Source organism: Candoia aspera, chromosome 1 (genome assembly GCF_035149785.1).
Source record: "Candoia aspera isolate rCanAsp1 chromosome 1, rCanAsp1.hap2, whole genome shotgun sequence".
In the NCBI taxonomy this organism is placed as follows: domain Eukaryota; kingdom Metazoa; phylum Chordata; class Lepidosauria; order Squamata; family Boidae; genus Candoia; species Candoia aspera.
In genome coordinates, this window is record NC_086153.1 from 104705293 (window position 1) to 104718255 (window position 12963).

The 12963-nt window shown below is 41.4% G+C and overlaps 1 protein-coding gene across 2 annotated transcripts in view; it reads right to left on the reverse strand.

The window, feature by feature from the left end:
* The window catches only part of FIG4 (FIG4 phosphoinositide 5-phosphatase), a 104576-nt gene that overhangs the window by 11159 nt on the left and 80454 nt on the right, over nucleotides 1-12963 (reverse strand). For both annotated transcript variants that reach the window (XM_063311296.1, XM_063311288.1), the window contains exons 20-21: nucleotides 10724-10919; nucleotides 973-1055 (exon numbers count right to left, since the gene is read on the reverse strand). In XM_063311296.1, coding sequence (XP_063167366.1) covers nucleotides 973-1055; nucleotides 10724-10919 — 279 coding nt within the window. The remainder of the gene's footprint in view (nucleotides 1-972; nucleotides 1056-10723; nucleotides 10920-12963) is intronic.

A 12963-nucleotide genomic window follows, 5' to 3' on the forward strand; every position in this document is an offset into this window, starting at 1 on the left:
GGTGGAGTCTTCCTTACTCTTTTCCGTACGTTATTGTGAAATCCATAGATGATACAGGGATTTGCACTTAGTAACAAGAAATAGTAGACAAGGTGAATGCTGTGCCCTGCAAAAGATGGCAGAGCTTAGTATCACTTGCCAGGCTTTTGCTGCAGTAACACTGCATTTAAATCTTAAGCCAAAACCAGAGTGGCTAGCATATTGGATTTAAGACTGGGGAAATCTGGATTCATTCATTCATTTATTTATTAAATTTATATCACCGCCCATCTCCCCCAATGGGGGATTTAGAATTGCATTTGGCAGTGCAACTAATTGTGTGATCGACCTTGCTTTATAGTGTTGTTTTAAATAAAAAAATTGGGTAAGGGTGATGATGATAACTACCATCTACATTTTTTAACCTCCAAATTTCCTTGGAGGTAAAGGAAGATTAAAAAAAATACTGGAGTTTATTTTATAGATACACAATCAAAACAACTTTTAGCAATCTATAGACCAACCTTTCTCAACTTTTTGACCCTGGAGGAACCCTTGAAGTATTTTTCAGGCCTCAGGGAACCCCTGCACATTCAGGCTCAAATATAGGCCAGAAGTTCCAAAATCATTATATTTGTTTCATGTGTGGGCCTGTATCTATGCATTAACAGTGTTTTTAAACTAAAAATAATGAAACTTACCTCTTTAATGTGAAGTTGCCTGAATTTGAAATAATTTTTAAATAAATTGTGATCTCCCAAGGGACCCCTAGTGACCTCTTGTGGAACCCTAGGGTTCCATGGAACCCTGGGTGAGAAACCCTGCTATGGACACTAACCTAAGAGAAATAAGCAACCAGGGAATTGGGAACTCACTGAAGCAAGTGGAATGTAAACGTGCGTAATTCTGATTGGAACATGTCCACTTTCTTTCATGTTTCAAATGTTGATGTTTGCTCTCTATTGGCATTAGCAAGATAGTAAGAAAACTCACCTTATGTATATGCCGAGATCATCCTCTGAAGGAGATTCTGAAAGATTAATCCCATAGACATCTTTTGTAGGTTGCACTACATTCTGAAACAAAGCAAGACAAACTCTTAGGGGCAATATGTCTTGGACTGTAGGTTTATTCAAATATTTGAAAGAATACAATTTAAAAATCAGCAATAACACACACACACACACCAAGAAAAACAATGAAATACAACAGACTCAACAGCAAAGCAGAGGCACAAGGCCTGCTTAGCCGTCAGAGTGCTTCCCAAAGATGTCACCTTTAAATTCAGAGAAAGAGGAAGGATGCCCTTGTCGTTTTCTTTTTTCAAATTAATCAACTGTTATTGCATAATACACCTGAGAGCTGAACGTAAGGACAGAATTCAATCATTAGTAAATGTAATATACACCATAATCATGAGAAGGACTGAGTATAAAACTAGCAATACAGAAGTTCCGTAATGCAACTTTTGGGTGTGACAAGACTTTGATTGCAGTATATAATTGGGGCTACTGTCTCAAAAAGGGTATGATATTGCTAGGAGATATGCTCAAAAATGGCCACGTAATTATGAAAATAATTTTAGAAGGCAAGAAGAAATGTGACAGCTTTAACCATGCTAGCTTTTAAAAAAAGGCATCTGACGTGTGTCTATGTATGTGTGTGGGGGGGTGCATATACAGCATGTTATGCATGATGTGACACAATATTCTTTCCCACAGTATCAGCAATATCAGAATTCAAAGTCATCCACTGAAGCTAAGTGCAAGGAAAACCAAGGCCAATAAAAGTAGTTCTTGTGACAAACCACGTTGTACAGGATATACGTCTAAAAAGAGCATGACAATGTCTTACAAGTTTGCCCCGTGCTAGGTGTTTTCTCCCAACACTTATATCCGGCATAATCTCTTTTTATTATAACAGTACATTATGTCATGAGTAAGGATGGCGAGCAGGGGGCTCTCACCCAGACTGTCAAGCGCATGCGTAGCACTGAGGAACTGTTCAGCCATTCAAAGAGACACAGATCGGGACCGCCTTAACCTTTGGGGTTTATATGGCTGGGTTTTCCCACGCTTTCTCAGTTTGTTAGGATTCTTGTTAAGTACTACTAATAAATATTAGAGACCAAGTCCTCGCCTCAGTGTGTTTCCTGGTAATCAGGACACATTAAGCTGTTATAATTAGCTATCACTTTTATCATTCAGTTTTGGAGTTCCTGGGTTCAGATTCTAGTAATTTTTTGATTTTGCTGGCCAGACGACTGAACAGAGTATCTTGCTTGACTGGGCAAAAGGATCATCAGCCTCTCCTAATTATCGGCTTTCACTTACTTCTGCAAAACTTGTGAGAACGTTGCTACAAAATGCATCCTGTTTAATACTTTGCTCTTCTTATTCATCCCTTGTAGCAACAGGGCAGAGCCCATAGGATAAAAGGGGGGAAGGCTCAACCTTCCTCTCCTAGAAGGCCTCTGGATTGTACACACCCCGGCCACCTTCTTGCTGTAGCATAGCTGAAGGTAGTTACTGCTACCATCGCCTATCTTCCACAGGGATGCCTTTACCTAGAATCCCTCCCACTTAACCTTCCTGTGTGGAAGAACCTCACAGCCTGTTTGTTTTACTGGCAAGTGATAAAAAAAGAAAGAAGCTGATAAAAATGAAATACAATTTCTAATGCCACCTCCTGTATCAAGAGGAGTGTGACTAGGGAAAAGCAGTCCCCCACCTTCTTTAGAGACAGAGCAATCTCACAAGAAATAAACTACTGTATTTCTTTAGCTTTTTTTTAAAGGGGGAAAAAGTGGATATAAAAATTATTTAAGGCACAGGTAAAACATTCAGCGGCAAATATAGAGCCATTCAGAACAGACAGAACATCAGAAAACGACCTCTCACAACTCTGTAAAAGTCTATTAAAGTTCTGGACAATCACAAAATATAGTTGGTTTGAACTCTGCTCCATAAAGGTTCCATGTTGCATAAAAGCACACAATTTATTGACTATGAACAGAGAGCTTTAATTTCCAAAATAATAATCAGCAGAGATAGTAAATTAAGCTTCAACACCACACAGAAAAAGTAATTCTTAGCTAACCTTTTCCTAGATTAGCCTTGCAGCATACATTACCTCAGTGTCAATTTTGCTCTGCAGAAATTGTGTTTCCTGCAAATTTCTGTTTCAGGCTGAGGCTGAATGGAAATAGTAAAGCCTACTGGTTCCCAGCCTTTTGTCTAGCAATTTCTGCTCCATTGTTAAAAATACCAACCATGTTTCTCTCCAGCAGAAAGGAAGGGAGACCTCCCTGCATACATGCTCCCAGCCACACCTCAGGGAAGTATCTTTCATTAGGAATATTCCTCTCGAGACCAAGTTGTATACTTGGTATATCTGGGTTTGCAGTCAACAGTCCAGAGACCTGTGAAGGCTGGTTGGCTTCACAACATACCTTTTCCAAAATAATCTTTGTCATACCTAAAGATTTGGCTTCATTAGTTTATACAGGGAATTCCTCATTAAAACTTTCTTCATAGGCAAGATAGCAATTACACAGCTACCTCTTGTGTTTTCAGAATCTTCGCATGTTTGATATTTATAGGCTGTGGTCAGATGGACCTTACAGAGCAGGTTCTTCTTACGTTTTTATGCTGTTTTTTTGCTTCAATCACTCCCTAAAGTTTTTTTCCCCCTGTAAGACATAGTTAGACAGCCTCTGTCCTACAAAGCCAGCCCATCTGGCTCCTGACCTCAAGTAAGACCTCTATACCTCCTCTCAACCCTCCATCCACACTTCATTTGTTATCATATGCAGCAACAGATGCATTTGCTCCAACTAAAGTACTTGCAAGCATGATTGCCTTGGCTATCCTATGTTCCTCCAAAGAAAGTTGCAGTGTGAATGAGACTGCATGCCTATTCCCACCAAGTACCACAAGCTGGAATGCTTGATGCACAGCTACAGTATCTCAGTCACCCTCCAGCTTCCTCACAGAAGGCAGGCAAGGGACCATCAAGATTGAGAAGAGCTGCAAACATGGCTGTGGCAGGACAGCGCAATTTCCAGGCACTTCTGTCATTTCAAAGTGGTTTCAGAGCTAGGCAATGTCATCAGGGGCAAAAGCATGAATTTGTATCTCTCACCCCAATGATATTAACTAGCCTGTGCAAGGGCAGTGAAAAAGAATTAAGCTATTGGGTTTGATCTGTTCCCTTAGCATAAAAGAAGATGCTGGTTAGAATGCATGTGCTTGCCTGAGACATGTTGTTGTTGTTGTTGTTGTTATTTATTAAATTTATATCACCGCCCATCTCCCCCAATGGGGGACTCTGGGCGGTTTACAATAAAATAGCACTAAAAACATAACCACATAAAAATTACCATTAAAATATACATAAAAACAAATGTAAAATCCAAGTGGAGATGGAACACAATCACTAAGCGGTGCTATGGCGGCAGCCATCCCCAGGTGGAGCTATCACCCTCCCCCTCCCAAGCAAGGCGGCAGAACCGGGTCTTCAGTTTCTTCTGGAAGTCCGGGAGCAAGGAAACCTGTCTCAACTCTGGGGGCGAGATGTTCCAAAGGGTGGGCGCCACTGCAGAGAAGTCTCACCTCCTGGACCCCGCTAGATGGAATTCCTTTGCTGATGGGTTCCGTAGCATGCCCTCCCTGCCTGACCGGGTGGGACGGGTCGATGTTATGGGCACGAGACGGTCCCTCAGGTATGCTGGCCCCATGCCATGTAGGGCTTTAAAGGTGATAACCAACACCTTGAATTGGACCCGGAAGCAAACTGGTACCCAATGCAGCTCGCGTAACAGTGGTGTCACATGGGCTGATTTTACAGCCCCAATAACTGTCTGTGCAGCCGCATTCTGGACCAGCTGAAGCTTCCGAATACCTTTCAAGGGTAGCCCCATGTAGAGCACATTGCAGTAGTCTATATGGGAGATGACAAGGGCATGAGTGACTGTTCGGAGGGCATCTCGGTCCAGGAATGGGCGTAGCTGGCGCACCACTCGAAGATGTGCAAAGGCCCTCCTGGCCGCGACTGCCACCTGCTCTTCGAGCAGGAGTCATGAGTCCAGGAGGATCCCCAGGTTCCGCACTGGTTCCGAATGGGGCAGTGCCACCCAATCCAGAACCAAAGATGACAACTTCCTAGAACCCGAGGGGCCATCAATCCACAGCCACTCTGTCTTACCAGGGTTCAGCTGAAGCCTGTTGTCCCCCATCTAGGCCCTCACAGCCCCCAGGCACCTGGAAAGGGTGGAGACCGCATCACTTACTTCACCCGGATGGAGATATATAACTGGGTATCATCAGCATATTGATGATACCTCATCCCATGGTGATGGATGATCTCACCCAGCGGTTCATGTAGATGTTAAATGGTAGAGGAGAGAGTACCGAACCCTGCGGCACCCCACAGTGGAGGGGTCGAGGACCGAATCTCTCCTCTATCACCACCGATTGGGAACGGCCCTGGAGGAAGGAGGTGAACCAGTGCAAAACTTCACCGCCCACCCCCAACCCCCTGAGCCGCCCCAGAAGGATACCATAGTCAATGGTATCGAAAGCCACTGAGAGGTCCAAGAGAGCCAGGATGGATGCACTCCCTCCATCCCGCTCCCGCCAGAGATCATCCATAAGTGCGACCAATGCAGTCTCCATCCCATATCCTGGCCTGAAACCTGACTGAAAGGGGTCCAGATAATCTGTTTCCTCCAAAATTCTCTGGAGCTGCAATGCAACCACCTTCTCAACCACCTTTCTCAAGAAGGGAAGGTGGGAGACAGGGCGAAAATTTCCCAGTATAGTAGGGTCCAAGGATGGCTTCTAGAGGAGGGGGTACACCAGCGCCTCCTTAAAGGTAGCCGGAAACACCCCCTTCCTCAAGGATGCATTAACCATCGCCTGGACCCAACCACAAGTCACTTCCTGGGCTGATTTTATCAGCCAGGAAGGGCATGGGTCAAGCTGACATGTGGTTGCATTCACAGTCCGGAAGTGGAATCCTGTCCACTTCCTCAGGAAGTTATCTAGACATCAGTTGTTACACCATATCTTATAGCCTATGGAGAGACAGTATCTGAACATTTGGATGCCAGAGAGCAAGGACAAGAGCTTCTTTTCTCCATTTCACCCACAAACTCTTATTTCTACCTTTGCAATAGGGCAGCATCTTCCAGCACACCTGAAGGACAACTTTTACAGGGACAACAGGTATCAATAGAATCAAAGGAATCCCCAAAATACTTCAGAAAAACCCTAAGTTAGTGGGGGGCTAAGACCCCGACTAACAACCAAATGAGGAGAGAACATGTCCAATTAACCAGGTAATTCTGCAGTGGAATGGAAGAGAAGAAAATTAATAGAACCTCAGGAAAGGGTGAAATGCAAAACCGAATCTTACATGACTAGCTATCTAAAACCCTGCATAGGAGTTCTCTGCATTTCAAAATTCTGATGCAGGTTCTTCTTTTTAAAAAGGGGTTCGTGTTCTCACATTCTAGAAAAAAAATAGGCTGGGCTACTTGAGAATTTTAAGGTCTCTGAACAGAAATACTGTAAATATACTACATGATCTGGAGTTAAAATGTTGTAGACACCTTCCTTTTAGGAAGGGAAACATGCATCTCTGAATATTATATAGAAAAAACTAGATGCTACTTCTAAGATCTCCAGTAATTTTATTGCATTTCAAAAGGGACTATCATTTTTTAAAATAAGTATAAATTGGTTGCAATGTTACATTACAGTGCATGTGACAACGTAATAAATCTTAACATTACCCAAATAATTTTGTGGGAGGGTTTTTTTGCCTTTTTAAATTACTGGAACAATTATTTTTATTATCTATCTTTGCCTCTTGTATTTTCCCATAAGCTCCCTGTGACTCACTTTTTTCTCCAGTTACAAATGTGAAAGGCAGAGAAGATGAGCTAGCCAGGTAATGGAGCAAGGTTAATTTTGTACCATGCTGTCTGGAACAGATAGCTACTTAAGTGGGAAAGAACTGGCCAGAGTTCATGGCAAGCCAACAGCCAAGCAAGCAGGAGAACAATGATCTAACTGAGTTCAGGACATAACATTTCAGGATGGGTAGGAAAAAAATTGTAGCAAAATGACTGCATCTTGTGGACCTTCTCAATAGTGCCTTCAGGCCATAAGATCTGTGGTGAAAGGTAAAGCAGCCTTCAAGAAGAAGGGGAGAAAAGAAAACATAAATATGAAAAACGAAGCAAGAAATAACTAGAAGAAAAAAGAATAAATATAAGAACATAAAGGTCAGAAGGGAATAAAAGAATAAGTCATATCCAAGAACACATTCCAGAGGTATACTGTTATGGTGATTGAAAAGGAATTGAGATGGATAAGCAGGAACAGGACATGTAACATATGGATTTATAAAGAACCCTTTCTTCATTTGTGTGTGTAAAGAATGCTTCAATCCACAAAAGACTCTGGTTAGTAAATAACACACCAGTGCTGTTCCTTTCTTCTTTTTTCTGATCTAGTACTTTTCATTACACATCTACAGTCAGCTTTGTTCATATTGGGAGCATTTGTATGACATACTTAATCATAAGTGCTAGTTAGCACACATGCCTCTGGCTGCTGTTCCCATCTGAACAATCAACTTAATTCTAATTCTTCATGGTTGCTTTTCAGTAAAGCATGTAAGCATAATGCTGGATGAAGGATGGATTACCAAGCTACAGCTGTGTTCTCTGGATAGCTCCAGCTAGAAACATCTTCATCTTGCTTCTGACCAGCACATGTAACTTTAAACAAACCATGATCAGTTAATTTCTAGTCCAGTTAATTTGCTAAGGGTGGGGGAAGAGTGGCTCCAAGAGCATTAAGGTAAAGGTAAAGGTTTCCCTTGACATTAAGTCCAGTCGTGTCCGACTCTAGGGGGCGGTGCTCATCTCTGTTTCAAAGCCGAAGAGCCGGCATTTGTCCGTAGACACTTCCGTGGTCATATGGCTGGCATGACTAAACAGACGCCGTTACCTGCCCGCCGAAGCGGTACCTATTAATCTACTCACATTTGCATGTTTTCAAACTGCTAGGTTGGCAGGAGCTGGGACTAGCAACGGGAGCTCACCCCGTCACGCGGATTCGAACCACTGACCTTCCGATCCGCAAGCTCAGCGGTTTAACCCGCAGTGCCACCGCATCCCTTCCAAGAGCATTAGGGCCACTTAAATGGGACATAATATATTTTTATCAATAGTCAGAATTCCAGCAAAAAGAAAAAAAATTAAATGGTCACAAAACTACTCTGCTCAACATACATAATTTACTATTACTCAATTTAGGGCATTTCCAGTAATTGACAATATATCAGAGCAGTGACAGAAAAGAATCTTGCAAAATCCTTTATAGACTCAGAGTACTGGTCTCATAGCAGAGGGATAAAATCCTCCAGTCTATCGAGACATCTATCTAGAAGAGGAGTAGTGACATTTGGGCAAAGATTGGAGTAAAAGGATCAAGCGTATCAGCACATGTGTTGCCATCTCAATTTCTCCAATTTCGGCAGGACATAGCAATTAAGCTTTGGGGATGTATCATACTTCCTCTCCAAAAGTACTCAGGGTAAAGAACTGAAATGGACCAACATACCCAACTCTTTTGGGGTAGACGGGCAGTAACAACATTTGAATAATAAATAAATAAATTTCAGATTGCTTTTGATATTGTGTGTAAGAAGGATCCCACAAATAATCTGTAGGAATGTAGATCTTCCCATTCATTCTCAATGTATAAAATCTAGCCATGAAAAATCAGAGGTAAAAAAACTAGCAATGAGAAAGAGTTCAAATCCACACCTCCAAAGAGACCATATCATTTTTCCAGGTGAAGCGATTGAAATATTTAATCTTCCATGCTATATACCCCACTCAACCTCCTCTTTAGCATTTAAAAGGGGAAATAAACTTCCAAATTTAAATTTAACTTAAATTTAAATAAATCCCAGTCCTCCCATGAAGCCCAAATTTGAGGGCATGTCAGGGCAATTGGCGAAGAAAACCACGCTGAGTTGGAGTGCAACTCTAGCTCCTTTTATTGTTTCTACCATATACAGAATCTTGGCGGACTAAAGGTTCCCTGAGCTAAAGGGAAAAATACTCTTGGGAATCTAAGGCAGGGCTAATCTAAGTTTCTTCCTTGGCCCTCCCACGCTCTCCAAGCTGTGCAAGCTGTAAGAACATTTATCAGCCTGGAATGTGCTCTCTTCTCCCCCAGCTCCGAGCTCCATCACAGGGCATCTGCTTCATATAAGAACAAGGTCTGGCCTTGACTTGTTCTCACTAACTATAATTTGAATATATTACAGTTCCCCAAATTTGGGGATCACAAGAAGTCCATATTAATGGAAAACTAAAAGCAGAAGCATTTGATCTCCTAGCAATTTAAAATTGGAAAGGAGAGATTAGTGTGTAAGAAACATGTACAATATTAAAATTAAAGACACAGAGCAGCCAGAATCATAAAACATCATTAACCACAGCCAGGAGACAGGCACCCAAACACACTCGGGGCCCCAAGTTCAGGCACAAAACCAAGTTTTCAAGGCCTTGTGGAAAGCCAGCAGAGTCAGGGCCAATCTGATATGCCAGAGGGCAGGCACCATGGCAGAAAAGCTCTCCTGTTGGGCCCCACTAGCTGACATTCCTTACCAATGGGACCTGGAGCATACCCCTCCTGCTGGATTGGGTAGGATGGGTAGAAAGAACTGGGAAGAGATGGTCCTGTTAACTCCAATGTCTCCTTAAAAGTTATAATATACTTTCCAGAATTAGCCAATTGAACAAGCAACTCAACTCACTGGATGACAGTATTGGTATTCTTTGGGAACCAAGAGCCAGTCTGTGATCCAAGAGATGTGCAAAAGATTGAAGGCACATAGCCTGCAATATGAGAAACTGAACCTCAGTATTCTCCACAACATTAGTAGAATAATGTGGTGCAGCTGCTTGAAGATATAACCTGGTTGGATCCGAATCATGATCCTCAGATTTTATGAAGGAGTCCTTCCCTACAGTATATTCTATCACATTATGTTCAAGCATGGCTCATAGAGTCAATCTGGCCAGAAGCACAAAATTCCTCTTGTATATCACATTTTGCAAGACAAGGCACATTTTGATCTTTGACTGTCCAATCAGTTGTGCTCTGAAGTTTTCCTTGTAAAATCTTAAATGTCTAGGTTGTGCTGAAACAAAATTGCTAAGATGCCTCATCTTATTGTGTTTACATATCTTCATTAACATCACCAGATATTGAAGCATTATAATGGTAGTGAATCAGTCTGCACAAGGGTATCATCTGGCTAAATTAGTATTCCTATTTGAAAATGTGGTATTAAGCTATATTTCTATATTAAGCCAATATTCTATTAACCCATTTTTCACTCCTGGCTGAATTACCTAGTTTAATTTAAAGCGCTGATACATATCAAGTACTTCACAGTATATTTTCTGCATGAAATCTAATCAGTTGCACAATCTCTCTTAAAATTGCTTTTTAAGTACTCCATCTGTTTCTGAGGTCCCGCCTCAAGGTTTTTGTTCCAGTTTTTTATTTTTCTGATGCCTTTATTTCTTAGCAAAAAAATGTCTCTAATGCACAAAAGAAATCATGTGTGTAAGCCTTCAATACATATTGAATACAAAGCAGAAGAGCAAGTATACAAGTGTGTCCCTCTTCATGGCACCCCAATTTCTTACTTCCGTTATTTTGGTATTGTCTCCGGTATCTGATATTTTCACTGGTGTCGAACGCTGAGAGGTAGCACCCTCATCTTCTTTATCAGTTCCAGAATCATCCTCAGAACTGCTGGACACAGCCTCCTCGCTGGGGGGCGGAGGAGCACTAGCAGCCGTTTTACGTTGCAGCACCGTTTCTTCTCGGTTGCTTTTGTTCCTGAGGAAGGACAGAACTAAGAATTCAAGAAACAGATAGCACTGGAAGGGCAAGAAGAGAGACAGTCTTCTTCTTTTCCTTTTGTTAATTGATACTGGGTTTTTCTCCCTTGATATTTCGTTTAAGTCAAAGGTACACAATTTTTTCAGGCCACACTTAACCTTTGAGTAGCATGTCAAAGGTCACACACTGAAAAATAATAGGTGGGCAAGAACCATACCAAAATCTGACTTAATTTCATTTAAATCTCATTAAAATTCAACAGTTAATCCAGGCACTAAAATTAACACTAGTTAATTTCTTATTTTCTCTTCTGTTCTGAATAACATTAACTTTTGATAAACTTTGAAGACATGTGAGCATTCACCCAAAGCTTTTGAGGCTGCCTGTCATCCAGATTCTGTATATCTTTGAGACAGTGGGCATGGGAGTGAAAATACCCAATCCCTTTTCTCTTAAGAGAGTTGTATTTCCCTAACCTTAACAACAGCAATGTGGGCCTGAGGATATCCTAGGTACGAAAGAACTATGGTTTATGTTAATTGTTAAGTAAAATAAATAAAAAATGAATATGGATGGTGGTTGTGGGAAAACATTCATTCAGAATGGAGGTTCTGGGAAGGGAGCATGTGAACCTCTGGGATTGCTTCCAATCTCTCACCAATACTTTTTTTTATAATGAGAATATGGTTAATGCCACTTATCCAAAAGGGTAACAAAATATCCAGCTCACAGTTATGGCCACTAGGAAGAGGAAAGCTCATAGGATCAAGGGAGAGAACATGTTGTCCAGTACCTAATGTACATTGCTATAATATAGCTGAAGACAAGGGTGAGTAATTATGGGCTTTTTTTTCTCCCAAAGGTGCAAGATAGATACATTATGCATTGTTTTGTTTCCCACTATTACCTGCTAGGGGCTGGCTTTACTAGGAATTGTGCAGTATACAATTTTGTCAAACAAACGAACCAACATCCTTAATGTAGCTTTCATTTCACCTAAAATCACCACAAGCTTGTCTGGGGATGATTTGGGCTTGGGCCTTCCTCATGCTTTGAATTACATTTCCTGCAGACCTTGTGATGTGGAGGAGTACAAAGATAAGGAATGCAAGAACCATGAAAAGAAAAAAAGAAAAGTCAGAATAACCCTGTTTTGGCTCTGTTTGGTATAAGAGGTGGCAGAGGGATATTCTGACAAGTTTTTATGATAGTACACACTACAATAGTACAGTAGCATCCCGAAATCCTTGCTGTTTCTGTTTCCTGACCTGTCTACCTCAAAGGGTTGACACTGATATATGCCATGATTAGTGTCATGAGTAAGGATGGCTAGCAGGGGGCTCCCATCCAGACTGTTAAGCGCATGCATAGCACTGAGGAATTGGTCAGCCATTCAAAGAGACACCGATCAGGACCGCCTTAACCTTTGGGGTTTATATGTCCGGGTTTTTCCCACGCTTCTTCAGTTTGTTAGGATTCCTGTTATGTACAAGCAATAAAACATTAGAGACCAGTTCCTTGTCTCAGCGTGTTTCCTGGCAGTTAGGACAATTAGCTTTTTAAAAGGTCCTTAAACACATGTTTTAATCGTTATTTCAATTATTGTATTTTTTCATTTGTTTTTATTAGTTTTAACCGTTATTTGAACTATTTTTAATGTCTCGAATTTCAGTGTGTATTTATTTATTTATTTGTTTAATTTTTATCCCGCCTTTATTATTATTTTTATAAATAACTCAAGGCAGCGAACATACCTAATATTTTTTCCTCCTCCTATTTTCCCCACAACAGCAACCCTGTGAGGTGGGTTGGGCTGAGAGAGAGGGACTGGCCCAAGGTCACCCAGCCGGCTTTCATGCCTAAGGCAGGACTAGAACTCTCCTGGTTTCTAGCCCAGCACCTTAACCACTAGACCAAAGTGGCTGTCTTGTAAACTTTTATTTTCATGTAAACTCTCTTCTCTTGTAAACTGCTGAGAGACTAGTGGTTAGTAGTATTCTAGGTTAAATAAACCATTCAAACTTGAACAAGAAAAAGGGGG